At 48.1% G+C, this 14,164-nt stretch overlaps 1 protein-coding gene across 1 annotated transcript in view; it reads right to left on the bottom strand.

The window, feature by feature from the left end:
* Positions 1-7,724, bottom strand: part of TAF3 (TATA-box binding protein associated factor 3) — a 182,222-nt gene extending 174,498 nt beyond the window's left edge. Inside the window, exons 1-2 of the mRNA XM_060659337.3 lie at positions 7,373-7,724; positions 1,813-2,055 (exon numbers count right to left, since the gene is read on the bottom strand). Coding sequence (XP_060515320.1) covers positions 1,813-2,055; positions 7,373-7,538 — 409 coding nt within the window. The 5' untranslated portion in view covers positions 7,539-7,724. The remainder of the gene's footprint in view (positions 1-1,812; positions 2,056-7,372) is intronic.
* Between the last annotated feature and the right edge of the window lie 6,440 nt (positions 7,725-14,164).

The following is a 14,164-nucleotide window of genomic DNA, read 5'->3' as shown; positions in this document are numbered from 1 at the left end:
CCATAGGGAATGAGGGGTTTACAAGGACAGACTTTCCACGGGGGTTATAAAGAGTAAGATTCAAATACAAATAAATTCAAAGGTGAGGAGGAGACAGAATCTTAAACAGTTACTGAGGGAAGTTGGGATGACTGAGATGCATGTGTAGATTGCCAAGTTCAAGATTTAACTCAGTTCGAGAACATTTATGGAAGGCACGCTTTGTGTGATACTGATTGCGGTGAAACGGATTCCTGCTTTCAGTGGGTATTAAATCCCCAAGACCATGTGGTGGAGACGTGCTAAGCTGACAAGCAAAGTCAACTTCCCAAGCAACTCTTATCAGAAAACTATGACACCTCCCAGGGCGCCTGGCTGGCTCAGTCGGTTAAGCGTCCAATTCTTGATTTTGGCTCAGGTCACGACCTCACGGTTTGTGGGTTCGAGCCCAGGGAGGGGCTCTGTGGACAGAGCTGTCCGCTGTCTGAGGACAGCGAGGAGCCTGCCTGGGACTCTCTCTCTTCCCTTCTCTCTCTGCCCCTCCCCTGCTCGTGCTCTTTCTCTCCCTCTGGAAATAAACAAAAACTCTGAAAGAAAGAGACAGAAAGAGAGAAAGAGAGACAGAAAGAAAAGGAGAAAGAAAGAAAAGTATGACACCTCCCTATCCAAATTTTCACACGGCCGCAGCTAGCAGCAAGCACAGCTACGGTGCTTCATTCTCGACACATTTAATTACGGTGCCCGTGCTCGTTGGTAGGGCCGCCGCACCCAAGATCCAGAGTATGTGATGACGACGTACCGGCCCACGATAAATCTCTACGGTGGAGGGCCAGTTTTTGCCCAGTTCTTCAAATGAGGCAACGCTGACACACAGATTGTCAAACAGTTTAAAGCTAGCCCTGAAACAAACGGGGAACACTCCAGAATGCCATTGACGTGGAACAGGAGATTATGAGAAGTGAACTGTAAGAAAGTGGAACCTTAGGGCATTGCTGGTGGCAGGTAAAACGGTACAAGTGTAAAGGTAAAAAGGGAACGAACTGCAACTTTTCCATTTTTACAAGAAAAAGTATTGCGCATCGATCGACCTGCACGAGACCACGAACTACTTACGTATCTCTTCAGAACCTCAGTGAGCCTACACGATCAACATGTAAAACCACGCAGGGTAAAAGGGGTTATGCGATGATCAACTAGTCTGCCTCATTAGCTGTTACACTTTTTAATCAAAAATTTCATACGGCCAAACAACACACACCTCTACTCATCGTTTAAAAATGGAGCTAATGAATAAATAAATAAATAAATAAAATAAAATAAAATAAAATAAAATAAAATAAAATAAAATAAAATAAAAATGGAGCTAACGCTGCGCGACACTAGTGAATATTCACTCACTCACTGTTCCCAGTATCATCCGACTCACATTTACGAAAATGAGGCGAGGAAAAGAACCGCCCCAATTTTCCTTTACGTTGCAGAGGTTTTCTGACTTATTTAATACCCCGTTCCCATACACTGCATCTACCGAGAAGCTTCTCTCTGTGATCACATTCTGTTCTTCCCTACTTAAAATTTACGGAGGAAATAAACGCCTCATTAGACATAACCTTGCCCGTGCCATGGCTCTCCCTCATACCGCCAGTGCAAGTGTCTGTTGGCTTAAATGTCAGACCAATTTGTAAATAACCTTAAAATATTTTGATTACATTTCTAGAATTTATATGCTGGCATAGCATTTTATGGAATTCAGTCAGGAAAACTAAGAAGACTAAAAACCCATCAAGATAGTTAACAAATGTAGGAGTAAGAAACAAACAAGAAATCACAAACCTTCTTGTGAAGACACAATGGGTGGCATGTAATCAGGAATGTATTCTTTTCTTTCCTCTGCATCTTTACTTCCGGGTTGAGGAAATTGAAGTACATTGTTCTTACTGACAGGAAATGAAGGAATTTGATGTGGGAAAGTGACAGGTTCAATATTGTGAATATAGTCTTCTAGTTCATGAAGACTAACCCCCATAAGCTGGAAAGCTTCGCTGACATCATCCAAAATTGGGTCTGTCCGGCCATCTGGAACAAAGTCAAAAGCCATGCAAATTATTTCAAGAAAATTTCACGAGTATTGTTTTTTAAATATCAAGAAAAAGTATTACGTTAATATGTATCTCAGAGTCAAACACAGTACATATATTTAAGAGTTTTTGGAAAGAATTTAATAGATTTTAAAGAAAACCTCATACTGTTTACAGATTGGAAAGGTGATTCCTAAAGTCAGCTTGAAATCTGATCTGACCGCCAGATAATTCATTCTAACAGTCAGCTAGCACAGAATACATCATCGGAAGCACTTGACGGGGGAACAGTGGCTGACAAAATGCAAATGCTCAGTAAATGTTACTATTACTATTTTTCCATCGAACAACTAGCACCCCGGGCCAAGGAGATGCCCATTACGCTTTCACCACTGTTCACTGATGCCTCTCTGGAACCCAGCACAGTGGCCGGCATATAGTTGGCGCACAGTAAGTATTTGTGGGATGAACTACCCTGGTTCCTCCCCTCCCATCCCGGGCGTCACTGTCTCCGGTTTCAGCGACCCGCAGTCCGAGCGGTCCGGAAGCAGATGCTGGTCCTCCTGACTTATCATCAGAAGGTCAGGAATAGGCCCACCCCTACTACAATACCTACGTCGTTCGCCTCACTGCGGCGCGTCACGGACGGATTTTATCAGCTCACATCACAAGAAGGGTGAGCACAGTACATTCAGATACTTTGAGAGACAGAAAAAGATCACTCATATAACGTTTGGTGCAATATACTGTTATAACTGTTCTAATTATTATTGGTTATTGTTGTTATTCTTTTAATGTGTCTAATTCATAAATTAAACTTCATCACAGATATGTAGGTACAGGAAAAAAAAAACCCCAACATAGTATATGCATAGGGTTCCGTACCATTCATGGTTTTAGGCATTCGTGGTTTTAGGGGGTCTTGGGATATATCCCCCGTGGAGGAGGGGAAACCACTGTTTGCCACTGAGTCAGGTTTTTAAATGCAAGAGAATTCACAGAAAACACTTATATCATAAAGATAATTTATATATACAATTTAAATGTCATTAGAAGACAAGATATAAAGTTCAGGTGAGGTTCACTTTACAAAAGTGGTTTATTTATTTATTTATTTTTACGGAAATCTATGATCACTTCAAACTCAGTATGTCTGAACTTAAATCATGCTGTAAAATGAAAGTAACCCAAAGTTCATAAAAACTTAGACACATGCTTGCTCGCACCTACGAGAAAAGTTCTGGAAGGATATGCGTCCAACCATTAACAGTGGAAGGGGCTGAGCGCCGGGGCACAGGGGGAAGCGGGAGACTTTCCCTTCTGACCTCAAACACTTCTGTAGTCTCTGAATTCCGCTACAGGTAGGGGTTAGTTACTCCCATGATGCAGAAAACAGAAGGGATAAATAAAATCAACATTCATTCTTCCTCTTGACGACATGGTTAAGATGAGCTAACAGAATAGTCCTTCTATTCCTATGAAAAGCTTTCTTCTCCTCAGTCCAGAGAAAAATGGACGTCTTGAATTTGTCCATATGCTTCGCAATTTCAACCCAGGGCCTTTCGGTCCCCCCCCCCCCCATTTTGGGCCACGGATTTCAGAACTTTTTCTGTATCTCTATTCCTACCATCGCTCTCTCATTCAGCTTCCAGTTCTCGTCATGGAGTCTCTCTTGCACCTTGCACTCAGGGAGAGCGCCATCTTCTTAAAAGACCGCTCTTACCACACTGTTTCCGTCCTCGGAAGCATGCGGTGCTTCCCACCAATGTCTTCATTCCCTCACCGTCCCTCCCAAGGCGGATTTCACTCCGCTGTCCATTTTCCTGTAACACCTTCCTAGTGAACCGGCGACACGTGTCAGGCTGGCCACCTCCCTGGGCCCCCCATCACACTCCATCCGACCTGGATGTCCCAGGTTATGCTCTTCTCAGGCCTGGGGTCCGCTCCACTCCAAATCTCAGCCTTCCCGGAAGTAATCCTGCCCCAGCCCACGGCCCACGCCCACCTCTCCTTCACCTCAGTCCCTTTGCATTCACTGCCCATACCAGGCAATTGGTGAGTGACGAGTGCTAGTCCCGAAGGGTCATTCTGAAATATTCAGCACCTACTTTCAGTGCACACGCACATACTTAATCCATACTACGATGCACGGAGAAACATCTGCCCTGCGTGCTTTCAGAAATCATTACCTTAGGGAAATCTTAAAATGCATCATTCGTTGAATTAATGGCAACTTCCGATCCTTGCTGTAACTTGAGAGTCATTTTTTAAAAAGGAGCGAACGCCACCAGTTTGTTTTGTCCACGGTCTGCACCCCTGTCCCCACCTTGTGGGCAGGGGCTGTGCCTTAGGACATCCAGGTCTGTAACACAGCGCTCAGTTCTTAGTGGTCCTCAGTCAGTGTTGTCAAAAAGACAAAGAGGAGTTAAAGGATTTAAAGAATACAAGACTCCATAGTGGTAACTGGAGGACAAAATCTGGGTTTAAAACTCAGTATAGGAAAAAGAACCTAACAAAAAGTCTGTAACTAATAAATATACCAGGGATCAGCATTGCTAATAAGCCACAAAACCATGATGGAGGATAATGAACCTGATAGTCACATTCTCACCAGAAGCAAGGAAACTGACTACACAAACCGGGTAATTAGAAAAGGGGTTGACATTAACACAGGACAACGATTACTTGGTGACCGTGGAATACCTGGTTACTTACAACGCCAGCGCATGTTCTGGTTCTGTGTAGAAGGCAGGAAAGGCAGCTATGTATTCAGGGGATATTTTCATTACCCAAAAATACAGAACATCTGCCCTTATTTAGGGAACTTGGTAGCCAAAACTTAAGCTGGACTCCGCGTGACCGCAACAGTAGTCTCGCGGACCATGGAGAAGGGAGGGAGGGAAAAGAAGCGAAAGCCAGGAGGGTATTGTGCTGGCGGTGTATTGTCAAGACATGGGCGAAAGAGCGTTATTACTTCGCGGTTCCAAATTTAGATGAGAGGGATCAGTGAAATCAGGCATTCCCAAAACACATTACTTTGGAACTCAAAAAGTCAGGTGACTAAATAGCTATTATGGTAGTAGGTTATCAGTTCATTCACTTATTTCGTGGGTGCCTAGTAAATTATGGCACCATACTAGGTTAGAGAACACAGATGCAATAAATTTGTCGCCTGGGGAGAGGAAAGGAAAGGGTGAGAGAGAGAGAGAGAGAGAGAGAGAGACAGAGAGAGACATGGATGATTACAAAGCAAGATGTTAACACACCGGAGTATGCACAGAATTATGGGAGCAGATGACATGAGTTTCTTAAATCGTGAGTGAGTCTCAAAACACAAGTAGTTTTGAGGGGGGCCAGAGGGGGAGGGGGTGAAGGACACTCTAGGAAGCCGCACGCGTCTATATAGGAACGGATAGCTTAAAACGGTTTTGGATGAGGCCGGTGGCTCAGCACGGTTGAGATTAGGATAGCAGCAGATAAGAAAAAGCTGGCTCACAGAGAAAACCACGTGCTGCTGCAGAGTTTTATTGGATTTTCAGCCTGTAACCAATGGAGTACCAATTAAAATATATATATATTTTTTTAACGTTTATTTATTTTTGAGACTGGGAGAGACAGAGCATGAACGGGGGAGGGTCAGAGAGAGGGAGACACAGAATCGGAAACAGGCTCCAGGCTCGGAGCTGTCAGCACAGAGCCCGACGCGGGGCTCAAACTCCCAGACCGCAAGATCATGACCTGAGCCGAAGTCGGACGCTTAACCGACTGAGCCACCCAGGCGCCCCGTAATGTTTATTTTTGAGACAGAGAGAGACAGAGCATGAGCAGGGGAGGGGCAGAGAGAGAGGGAGACACAGAATCTGAAACAGGCTCCAGGCTCTGAGCAGTCGGCACAGAGCCCGACGCGGGGCTCGAACTCACATACCGTGAGATCGTGACCTGAGCCGAAGTTGGACGCCCAACCGACTGAGCCACCCAGGCGCCCCACCAATTAAAATATTTTTAAGAATGACACGCGTAGGAGCGCCTGGGTGGCTCTGTCGGTTAAGCGGCCGACTTCCGCTCAAGTCATGATCTCGCGGTCGGTGAGTTCGAGCCCCGCGTCGGGCTCTGTGCTGATGGCTCGGAGCCTGGAGCCTGTTTCGGATTCTGCGTCTCCCTCTCTCTCTGCCCCTCCCCCGTTCATGCTCTGTCTCTCCCTGTCTCAAAAATAAATAAAACGTTAAAAAAAAATTTTTTTTAAAAAATGACACGTGCAGATGTGTGTTGGGGACGGCTTGTTGCGGTCGTACCGTGGAAGCTGGAATGGAATCTGGGGCCTAAGAAGCAAAGCGTGTCTGCGGGTCTCAATCCTCCAGTCTCAGAAGGAACCACCTTGAGAAAGCACAACATCCCAGGGAACGCGTGACTCAGTTCTCCAGGTTACCACTTCGGGCAATGACCTGAAAATGAAGTGGCTGGTACTTCCCCCTACACACACACTTCATTTCACATCAGTGAGATGGGGTTTCTGTTAAATACTCCGAATTATTAAACGCCATCAGCTATAAATCCTGCCAGACACTCACTTAAAAAAAAATAAATAAATAAACACTGCAGCCCAGACTATCTGGGGACCCTTGTCAATCGCCTGCGTTCCCTCTACCCCACTTGGATAACCACTGACCTAAAAACATAAAGGAGGAAATCGATGAGTAACGGAGAAGTGAGTGAAAGTTAATCGAAGTGAAACTGACAAAGGTGGCCTTGGGAAAGCGAGCGCAGAGATGCTCTCTACGAAACGGGCAGATACCGAAAGGAGAGGCAGTGTCCCCAACGGAGCAGAGCTGTCAACGAGTATGTGTTGTTACGAGCTGAAGAACGGCTAGCCTTGTAAGAAACGGCCGGTAGACGGAGCGCCTGTGACAACTAGTTGTAGTAGTTTGCGGGCAAGGGAGGAGAAGGACCAAAGTAAAGGAGGCTGCGAGGCATTCTGGAGGTGGTTCTACACGCAGCAAAAACGAGACGGTGAGGAAAAGACCGCTGCTGGTTTCCGACCAGAGAGGAGGTGAGGGAGGGCGTGGAGCTGAGAGCGGGGACAGGGGTCCCGGCTGGAGGCGGGAAGTTAGTGGAAGAGGGAGAGGCACCACAGCGATGACTGGAGTTTCCAGGGGGCAGCGGAACCCGAGGGGCGTCAGAGGCCGAGAAAACACCCGATCTCGGGGTAGGGGGACAAGCACGAACATCTCGGAGACGCTGAGATAGAGAAGGGAAGACCGCAGGTGTCACTCGTGACTGGCCAGAGGCAGCCCTCCCGCACCCAGCCCGGTACTCACACAGCTCAGAGTACCGATGGCAGCCCCGTCCCAACTGCTGCAGATAGCGCTGCAGCACGTCCGTGAGGAGGTGGCAGGCGCTGAGTTGCACCGAGTCCCAGCCCAGCGCCTGGCAGATCTGCGCCACCGAGACCCTCAACAACGACCTGGAGTAACTCTCGCACATCCCGCTCCGTGGACTCCACCGCAGCCCTTGCTGCCACTCTCTCCACCCCCACCGCCTAACCTTAGCAGAGCCCTCGATTCATCCTCTAGGGCCCCCGCGGCGGGGAAATCGTCCCCCCGACCCCTGGCGACCACCTCAAAGCGCCAGCAGCACGGAGCGCGCCAGCCTGAGAGCCGCCATTTTGGACTCGCTCCGCCTCCCGCTGGACGGTCGCCGGGGCGAGGCAGCACTAGTCGAATGCTGAGCGCGCCAATGAGGAAGCTCCGCCCTGTTGGAGCAGAGCGATGGTGTCGGGAGCGACTGTCGGGCCTGGGAGGATGCAGGAAACGGCTCGTGCTGAGCGCAGGTGGAGGAGGCGCCCGAGGAGGCAGGTGCTTGGGGCCTTCCCGGGTGGGCTCGCTTGGAGGGGAAGGGAGAGGGGACAGTCAGTGGTTTAGGGGCGAAAGAGGTACTCAGGATAGGAAATTGAAATCCGACTGTTAGAGAGAAGTGGGAACCCGAGAGGTTGTGAGTGCAGCAGGGGCGGGATTTGGAGCGTGGGAACTGAAGTGCTCCCCCAAATGCAGATCTGATCCGATCTGATCTTGCCTATGCTGATGCTTACCACTGTACAGGCGAAATGAAGTCCCTGCTGCTCGGAGATTAGAGTCAGGCGAGCGAGACTCTAGCGTCGGTGCAAAATTTAGGAGAGCACCAGAAAACTGAAGATCAGTCATTATTTTAATATAGTATTTTTTAAAAAGCCAAACGACTGCCCCCCCACCCCCCCCGAATTCCTGCATCACTCGCCTCATTCTCATCCCACCCCTGGGTCCAGTACAACTCAGTTGCCTACACAGTCTGAACAAGTACCTTAAATCGATGAAGCAGAGATTGGGGGAGACATTGGGGGAATTGTTGCCTACCCCAGACCCTTCTCTCAGCCCCAGCCAAGTGTTTGCCCTATCTCTTCAAATTGCCACAAATCGGGACTTTGTGATAAATATCTCGAGTTGTAAATGTTAGGTATACGTGTCTGAAGTTTTAATTTGCAAGCCAAACGAATCCCACAGTGAAGCCAGATTCAGCCTGTGGGTAGCCAATTGTAATGGCTGATCCAATGGCCTCTTAAATATGCCCTTTTGTGCTCCCCACCCACTTCAAGCTTCTGGAGTGTTCCTTTCTCCCTTCCCCTCATCTCCTCTGTATTTCTCTGTGAGTTTCTTTATTCTTATACCTGGCACAGTGGATTTAGTATTTGAGTTTATGCACCTTTCCCAGTAAATTGTGTTTCTGAGTGGTTCTACATTCTCCCTACGGGGAATATTCCAGAACTTTGAACATAATGGATACTCGATTTTTAAAAGTCTTGAAAACACAGTCGAGCCAAAAATGTGGTGCTTCAGCCAAATGACAGTTCTGCAGAGAACTGCTCGGTGGCAGGGTGCCTATAATACCTTTTCACCGACACTTGCGTCTTCAAGATTATCAGGGACCTTTTGGATACTAACTCTATGGGACACTTTGAAGTCCCATACTTGGCTTGACGGCCTTACTTGACCATTTTGTAGCCATTTGATAGTGTTGGACACTACTTTAATTTTGAAACTCTCTTCTACCTTGGATTTCACAACACCTTGCTCTCTTGCTGACCCTCCAGAAGTATTGAAATTCTGGATACTCCTCTACATCTCTGTGTTAAGACCCCTCTTCATTTGCCTGTGTGTGTGTGTGTGTGTGTGTGTGTGTGTGTGTGTGTTCAACTCCTTAATCTTTTATTTCAGAAAATTTCAAACTATAGAAAAGTCTAAGCACAGGTATATACTTCACCTAGAGTCATCAGTTGTTAATGTTTTGTTACATTCACTATATACAGGTACACACATGCTTTTCTTTTTTCAGAACAGTTTGAAAATAAGTTGCAAACATCATCACACTCAATCCAGAAACACTTCAGCTTTTATCTCTGCAAGGCAAGGACATTCCCCTACATACCCATATGTCACAGGTTCAGTGCTTCAGGAAGTCATTTCTGAGTGGAGGTCAGCTGGCAGGTTTATTAAGGAGTGCTCCTGGGATCACCCCCTGTGCAAGGGGAGGGGATTGCAATCACGTTCAGGGAGACCTGGGCCAATCCCAGGGGAATTCTAACGCTGGGTTGGTGTTTCAGATCTGTCATGAGTTGGCACAAGGGGGCTGGGTCTTCACGTTACCATGTTGATAAGTTATTGTATGAGGGCTGCCCCGAAAAGGGTGTGTGATCTTGGGCAAACGTGTTCTCTCCTGAGGCAATTCAGGGAAATATCAAGTCCTTCATTCCTGCAGGGATCCGAGCAGCACATAAGATTCAGTCCTGTCTTGTCCTAGTATGTTCGGGCTACCATAACAAAATACTACAAGGTGGGTAACTTACAAACAACGGAAATTGATTTCTCACAGTTCTAGAGGCTGCAAGTCTGAGCTCAGGGTGCAGGCACGGTTCTCTTCTGGGTGGCGGACTTGTGGGATCCTTCCAAGGTGGCCGGGGCAGGGGAGCTCTGTGGATCTCGTTTATGATTGCACTAATCCCATTCCGGAGGGCTTCACCGTCGTGACCTCATCACCTCCTAAACGCCCCACCTTCTGACACCATAATGAGCGTAACGATATCCAGTGTGTGAGCCTGGGGGCAGCACAAACATTCAGGCCGTAGCCACTTTGTGCTGGGAGATCCACTTCTTGGTGTAAGCGTGAGGAAGTCCCCCGGGGTACCAGAAGGCCTCTTTTCCTAGGAAAAACGTAAAAGAGGAAGGACGGAAGGCAAGTCACAGCCCCTACTGCCACAGCAGTGCCCCGTGGTACTTACCGATGTCCTCCTCTACCGTCTGTTCTCCATTCTCATGCCTTCAGCTGACGCCACTCCTGGACTTGGCTTTCCTCGCGGCATGACCCAGACCGTCATCTGCAAGAGGTCTGAGCCCCTTGTTTCCACGCTCTTTTCAGACAGTGCCTGCTTAACCTGTCCGTGGCCCATCGACACTGGGCAAGAGGGAGTACCGAGAGGCGCCCAACCAGACCACTTGGGTGCCAAACATTCCTCCTTGCTGCCCACCGTGTGCCTGCAGCGTGGCCTCCTGATGACCAGGGTCAGTCACTCTTACCTGCACGACTTCTCTCTCTGCGTGCCGGCCCCTCCGTCGCTCAAATGCCCGGCTGGCAACTGTAGCTAATATTTCGGTGGGACTCCTGCTGTGTCCCATGGTGAGGGCATGCCCCCTTTTACAAATTAGAACTATCAACCTGGAGCAGCCAGAGTTGCAGGGACAAGAACAGTTTCCCAGGTGGGTCACTGAAAGAGTTTTATTTGTAGGGGCCAAACTGTCAAAATGATGCATGGAGTTAACAATGGAGGTCACTGGCCCTGCATTCTTTCGGGGCCTTAAGGATGCCACTGATTTCTGCCATCCCCTTCCCCCGGAGCTGCAGGGCCAATCTCAAAAGCTTGTTTCAGCCTTCCCGCTACCACAGTTGTGACGCCACAGGCCAAGGAACCGATGTGGAGGTTGTGCCCACCTCCCTTGACGTCTAATCTAACTACACATTGAAGAATCAGGGAATTGACCGTTGATGGGGTCCATCAACCCCGGGACCCGATACTTCATTTATTATTGGGCCTCGTCTGCCCCCACTCTGACAGAGGCCCACAGTGACTCTGCATCTCCTGGTTTCGGCCTCGGCTCAGTCCCCACGTTCAGCAGTCCTCAAAAGGTTTGAGCATTCCCTTTCTCCAGCAGACAGTTCCTTGCATAAATGGCTGTCGGTTCCTTTGCGGGAGGGGTCGGGGAATCCTCATCCTCTCCATTTGGTGTTGGCAGGGTTTTGCCTCCCGCAGACTCCACAGTCTCAGGCTGAAAACGGCCTCCGTTCCAGACGTTGGCCAAGGAATCATGGCTGCTCTTCAGGGCGACTGTCCTCGGCCACCTGATTATCTATCCGTGAATTCCTTTGATGGTACAGATTGAGGACTAACCCACCGGGGCTGCCCATCTGTTTCACCCACCGGTGTTCTGTGAACCATCTCTAAGGCTCACCAGGTGAACCTTCCTCCCCGACCCCTCGACTCGTTCACAATATGCATAAGCACAGCCCTGTTGTGTCCACATTGCTTGAATATCTGAACACCGATACATCATACCAGCTTGTTTCTACTTTATGCCCCCCCCAGTTCTCTGCTGGTAAGAGTTTTACAACCTGCACGTTCCCAAACTACCTACTTTGTGCCAGGGGCTTTTCGTGCTCCAGCTGCTATCAGTGCGGAGGTCTTCGTGGCCAGCCAGGTGGCCGATCCAGCTCCTAACTCCTGTCTTGGTATCCCCTCCCCCAACCCCTTCCAGTACAAACTGCCCCAAGTGGGACTTTCCAGGAAGCAGCCACCGAGGTGCAGATTGCTCTGTAGGAGGGCTCTTGGGATCGGGACCTGGGAGGGGAAGAAGGTAGGGTTGGGGGAAGAGAGACATTGTCTGAGTTCAGGCAAGGCGGACTGGCTTTGTACTCCCACACTGAGCGGGCACTGGGTGTGGGCCGCCCAGGAGGGAGGGGGCTGTGACCTTGGGCAGGGCAGTCTCTGGCTGAGGCAATTCCAAAGAGGGTTAAGTCGTTGAGGATGGTGTTCCAGAAGCTGGGGGAACACATCCCTTAGTCCTGCTGGGGGGTCTGGGGGGGAGGGGCATCGCACCTTGCATTACATCACGTTCCCATTGTCACACGCAAAGAAACTCCTAGTATTAGTCAGTATCGATTGCATATCGAGACCTTCCCATGGTCCCCAAATGCCTTTCCTAGCTTTTTTTTAGTCCAGAAACTAATTAAGAATCACTCATTGCATTTTGTTGTCATCTCTAAAGTCTTTTTCAATAAGAGCAGTCCCCTACTTGTCTGTACGACTTTCATTTATTTATTTATTATTATTTTTTTGGTCTTTTTGACAACATTTTTGCAAAGTCTAGGACTTTTTTTTTGGACGGTTATTTTATAGAATGTCTTGCAGTGTTTGGTTGTTTTCTCACCCGATTACATTCAAGGTAAACCTTTTTGGCAACAATATTCCTCCGCAGGTGATCTGTACTTTCTGCCCTGGTAACAGCAAGGGTCATTTTGTGCCATCACGAGTGACAAAGTCTGGTCATTTGTAAAGGTAGTATCTACCAGTCTCTCCATTGTAAGACATCTTTTTTTTTTTTTTAAACTTTGAGATTAATAAGTAATCTATAAGGTGATACTTTGAGACTGTTTGAATAGCCTACTTCTCCACCTTTCACTGCTTTGTTATACAAAGCGGTGATTTCTCTGTAAGTTTCCCTCATTTTTTCTAGTACAGTATTAGGATGTGCTGAGAGACTGATTTGTATTCACTGAGTTAGAATCTCTTAACCATTATTATTCTCTGCTGCTTAAATTGTCCCATGTTTGGCCAGCAGAGGCCGGGTTCAGGCCACTTGCTGTGTCCTTTTAGCACGCCCCTGTCATTCATCGGGGGTTTCCTTACTTCGTGGCACGAGTTTCCAGGCTCACCTGACGCTTTTCCCAGCCCTAGACTTGGAATCAGTCATCTCTCTAAGGGGCTCTGGTTCTTCTTAGTGATGAACAGTATTTAGAAACCAAGATATGGGTTCTACCTGACCTTCATTACTACAGGGGATGTCATTGCTTCAGGGGCCCTTTAGTGGAGAAAACCAGAAAATACGAGTATTTCCAAAGTCTTAAGTCCTTGCTGATGCCTCTGATTCAAATCCCTAACTACATATTCCTTACCTCCTTCCCAGCTCATGTGTCTCCCTCCTCCCCAAGTGAGACAGTGGTTACAATTGTATCAAATGTTTGCTTTCTCCTCTAATGCCTTTGCCTACTTTTTAAGTATTTGTCCTCTTTTTATATGATTCACCCCATTGATTTTCATGGTTATATAAAAGGGTGACTCCCCAATATAAGTTTATCACAAATCTTTCCCGAGTTTCAGCCTAGTGTAACTCACTGCATCTAATCTCCATTTGGATCTCCCACATACAACTCAAATTTAATCAACGTTTGATAGATGCCCCCAGCTCAACTCCTCCTTCCCTCTGTCGTTGGCCGTGCACTTCAGAAGGGCGGCTTCTACCCTCATCCCATTCACTGATAAATGCCCCACAGATGGCATAGTATCTAGCAGGTAGTCAGTGCTGGGTGAATAAATGCCTTCTGAACAATTCATCGTGCGACAGTGTATATAGAATTAGAGCATAACTCTGTGTTTATACTAAAAATCCCTGCATTATATACACTTGAAGACAGTGAAATTTGACCGCCTGCGAGTTTTCTCTAGATGAAGTCATTATCTCGAGAGTGGATTTGAGGGGAGACCCAGCGGTGCTAAGGAAACAGCACTTCCTGCGAGAGCTGCAGCAGAAGGAACCAGGGGTGGCTGCCGTCTCTAAGAACAGGGTGTGTGCCGGTCTGCTGACCCACGAGGACCCAGGAGCCGAGGACTGAACTTTCATCCTGAAAGCAGGGCTCTGACTCACTCTGGGGGCCCTGGTCCTGGCAGAACGCGGAAGAACCGGGTACCGGGGGGCACTGGGACAAGAGAGTCCGTGCCAGGGGTGGGCTTAAAGCAGAGGCCCAGGAGCCCC

Source organism: Panthera onca, chromosome B4 (genome assembly GCF_046562875.1).
Source record: "Panthera onca isolate mPanOnc1 chromosome B4, mPanOnc1 haplotype 2, whole genome shotgun sequence".
In the NCBI taxonomy this organism is placed as follows: domain Eukaryota; kingdom Metazoa; phylum Chordata; class Mammalia; order Carnivora; family Felidae; genus Panthera; species Panthera onca.
The sequence above is the reverse complement of the archived record's forward strand: the minus strand, read 5'-3'. Positions and strand labels throughout refer to the sequence as shown.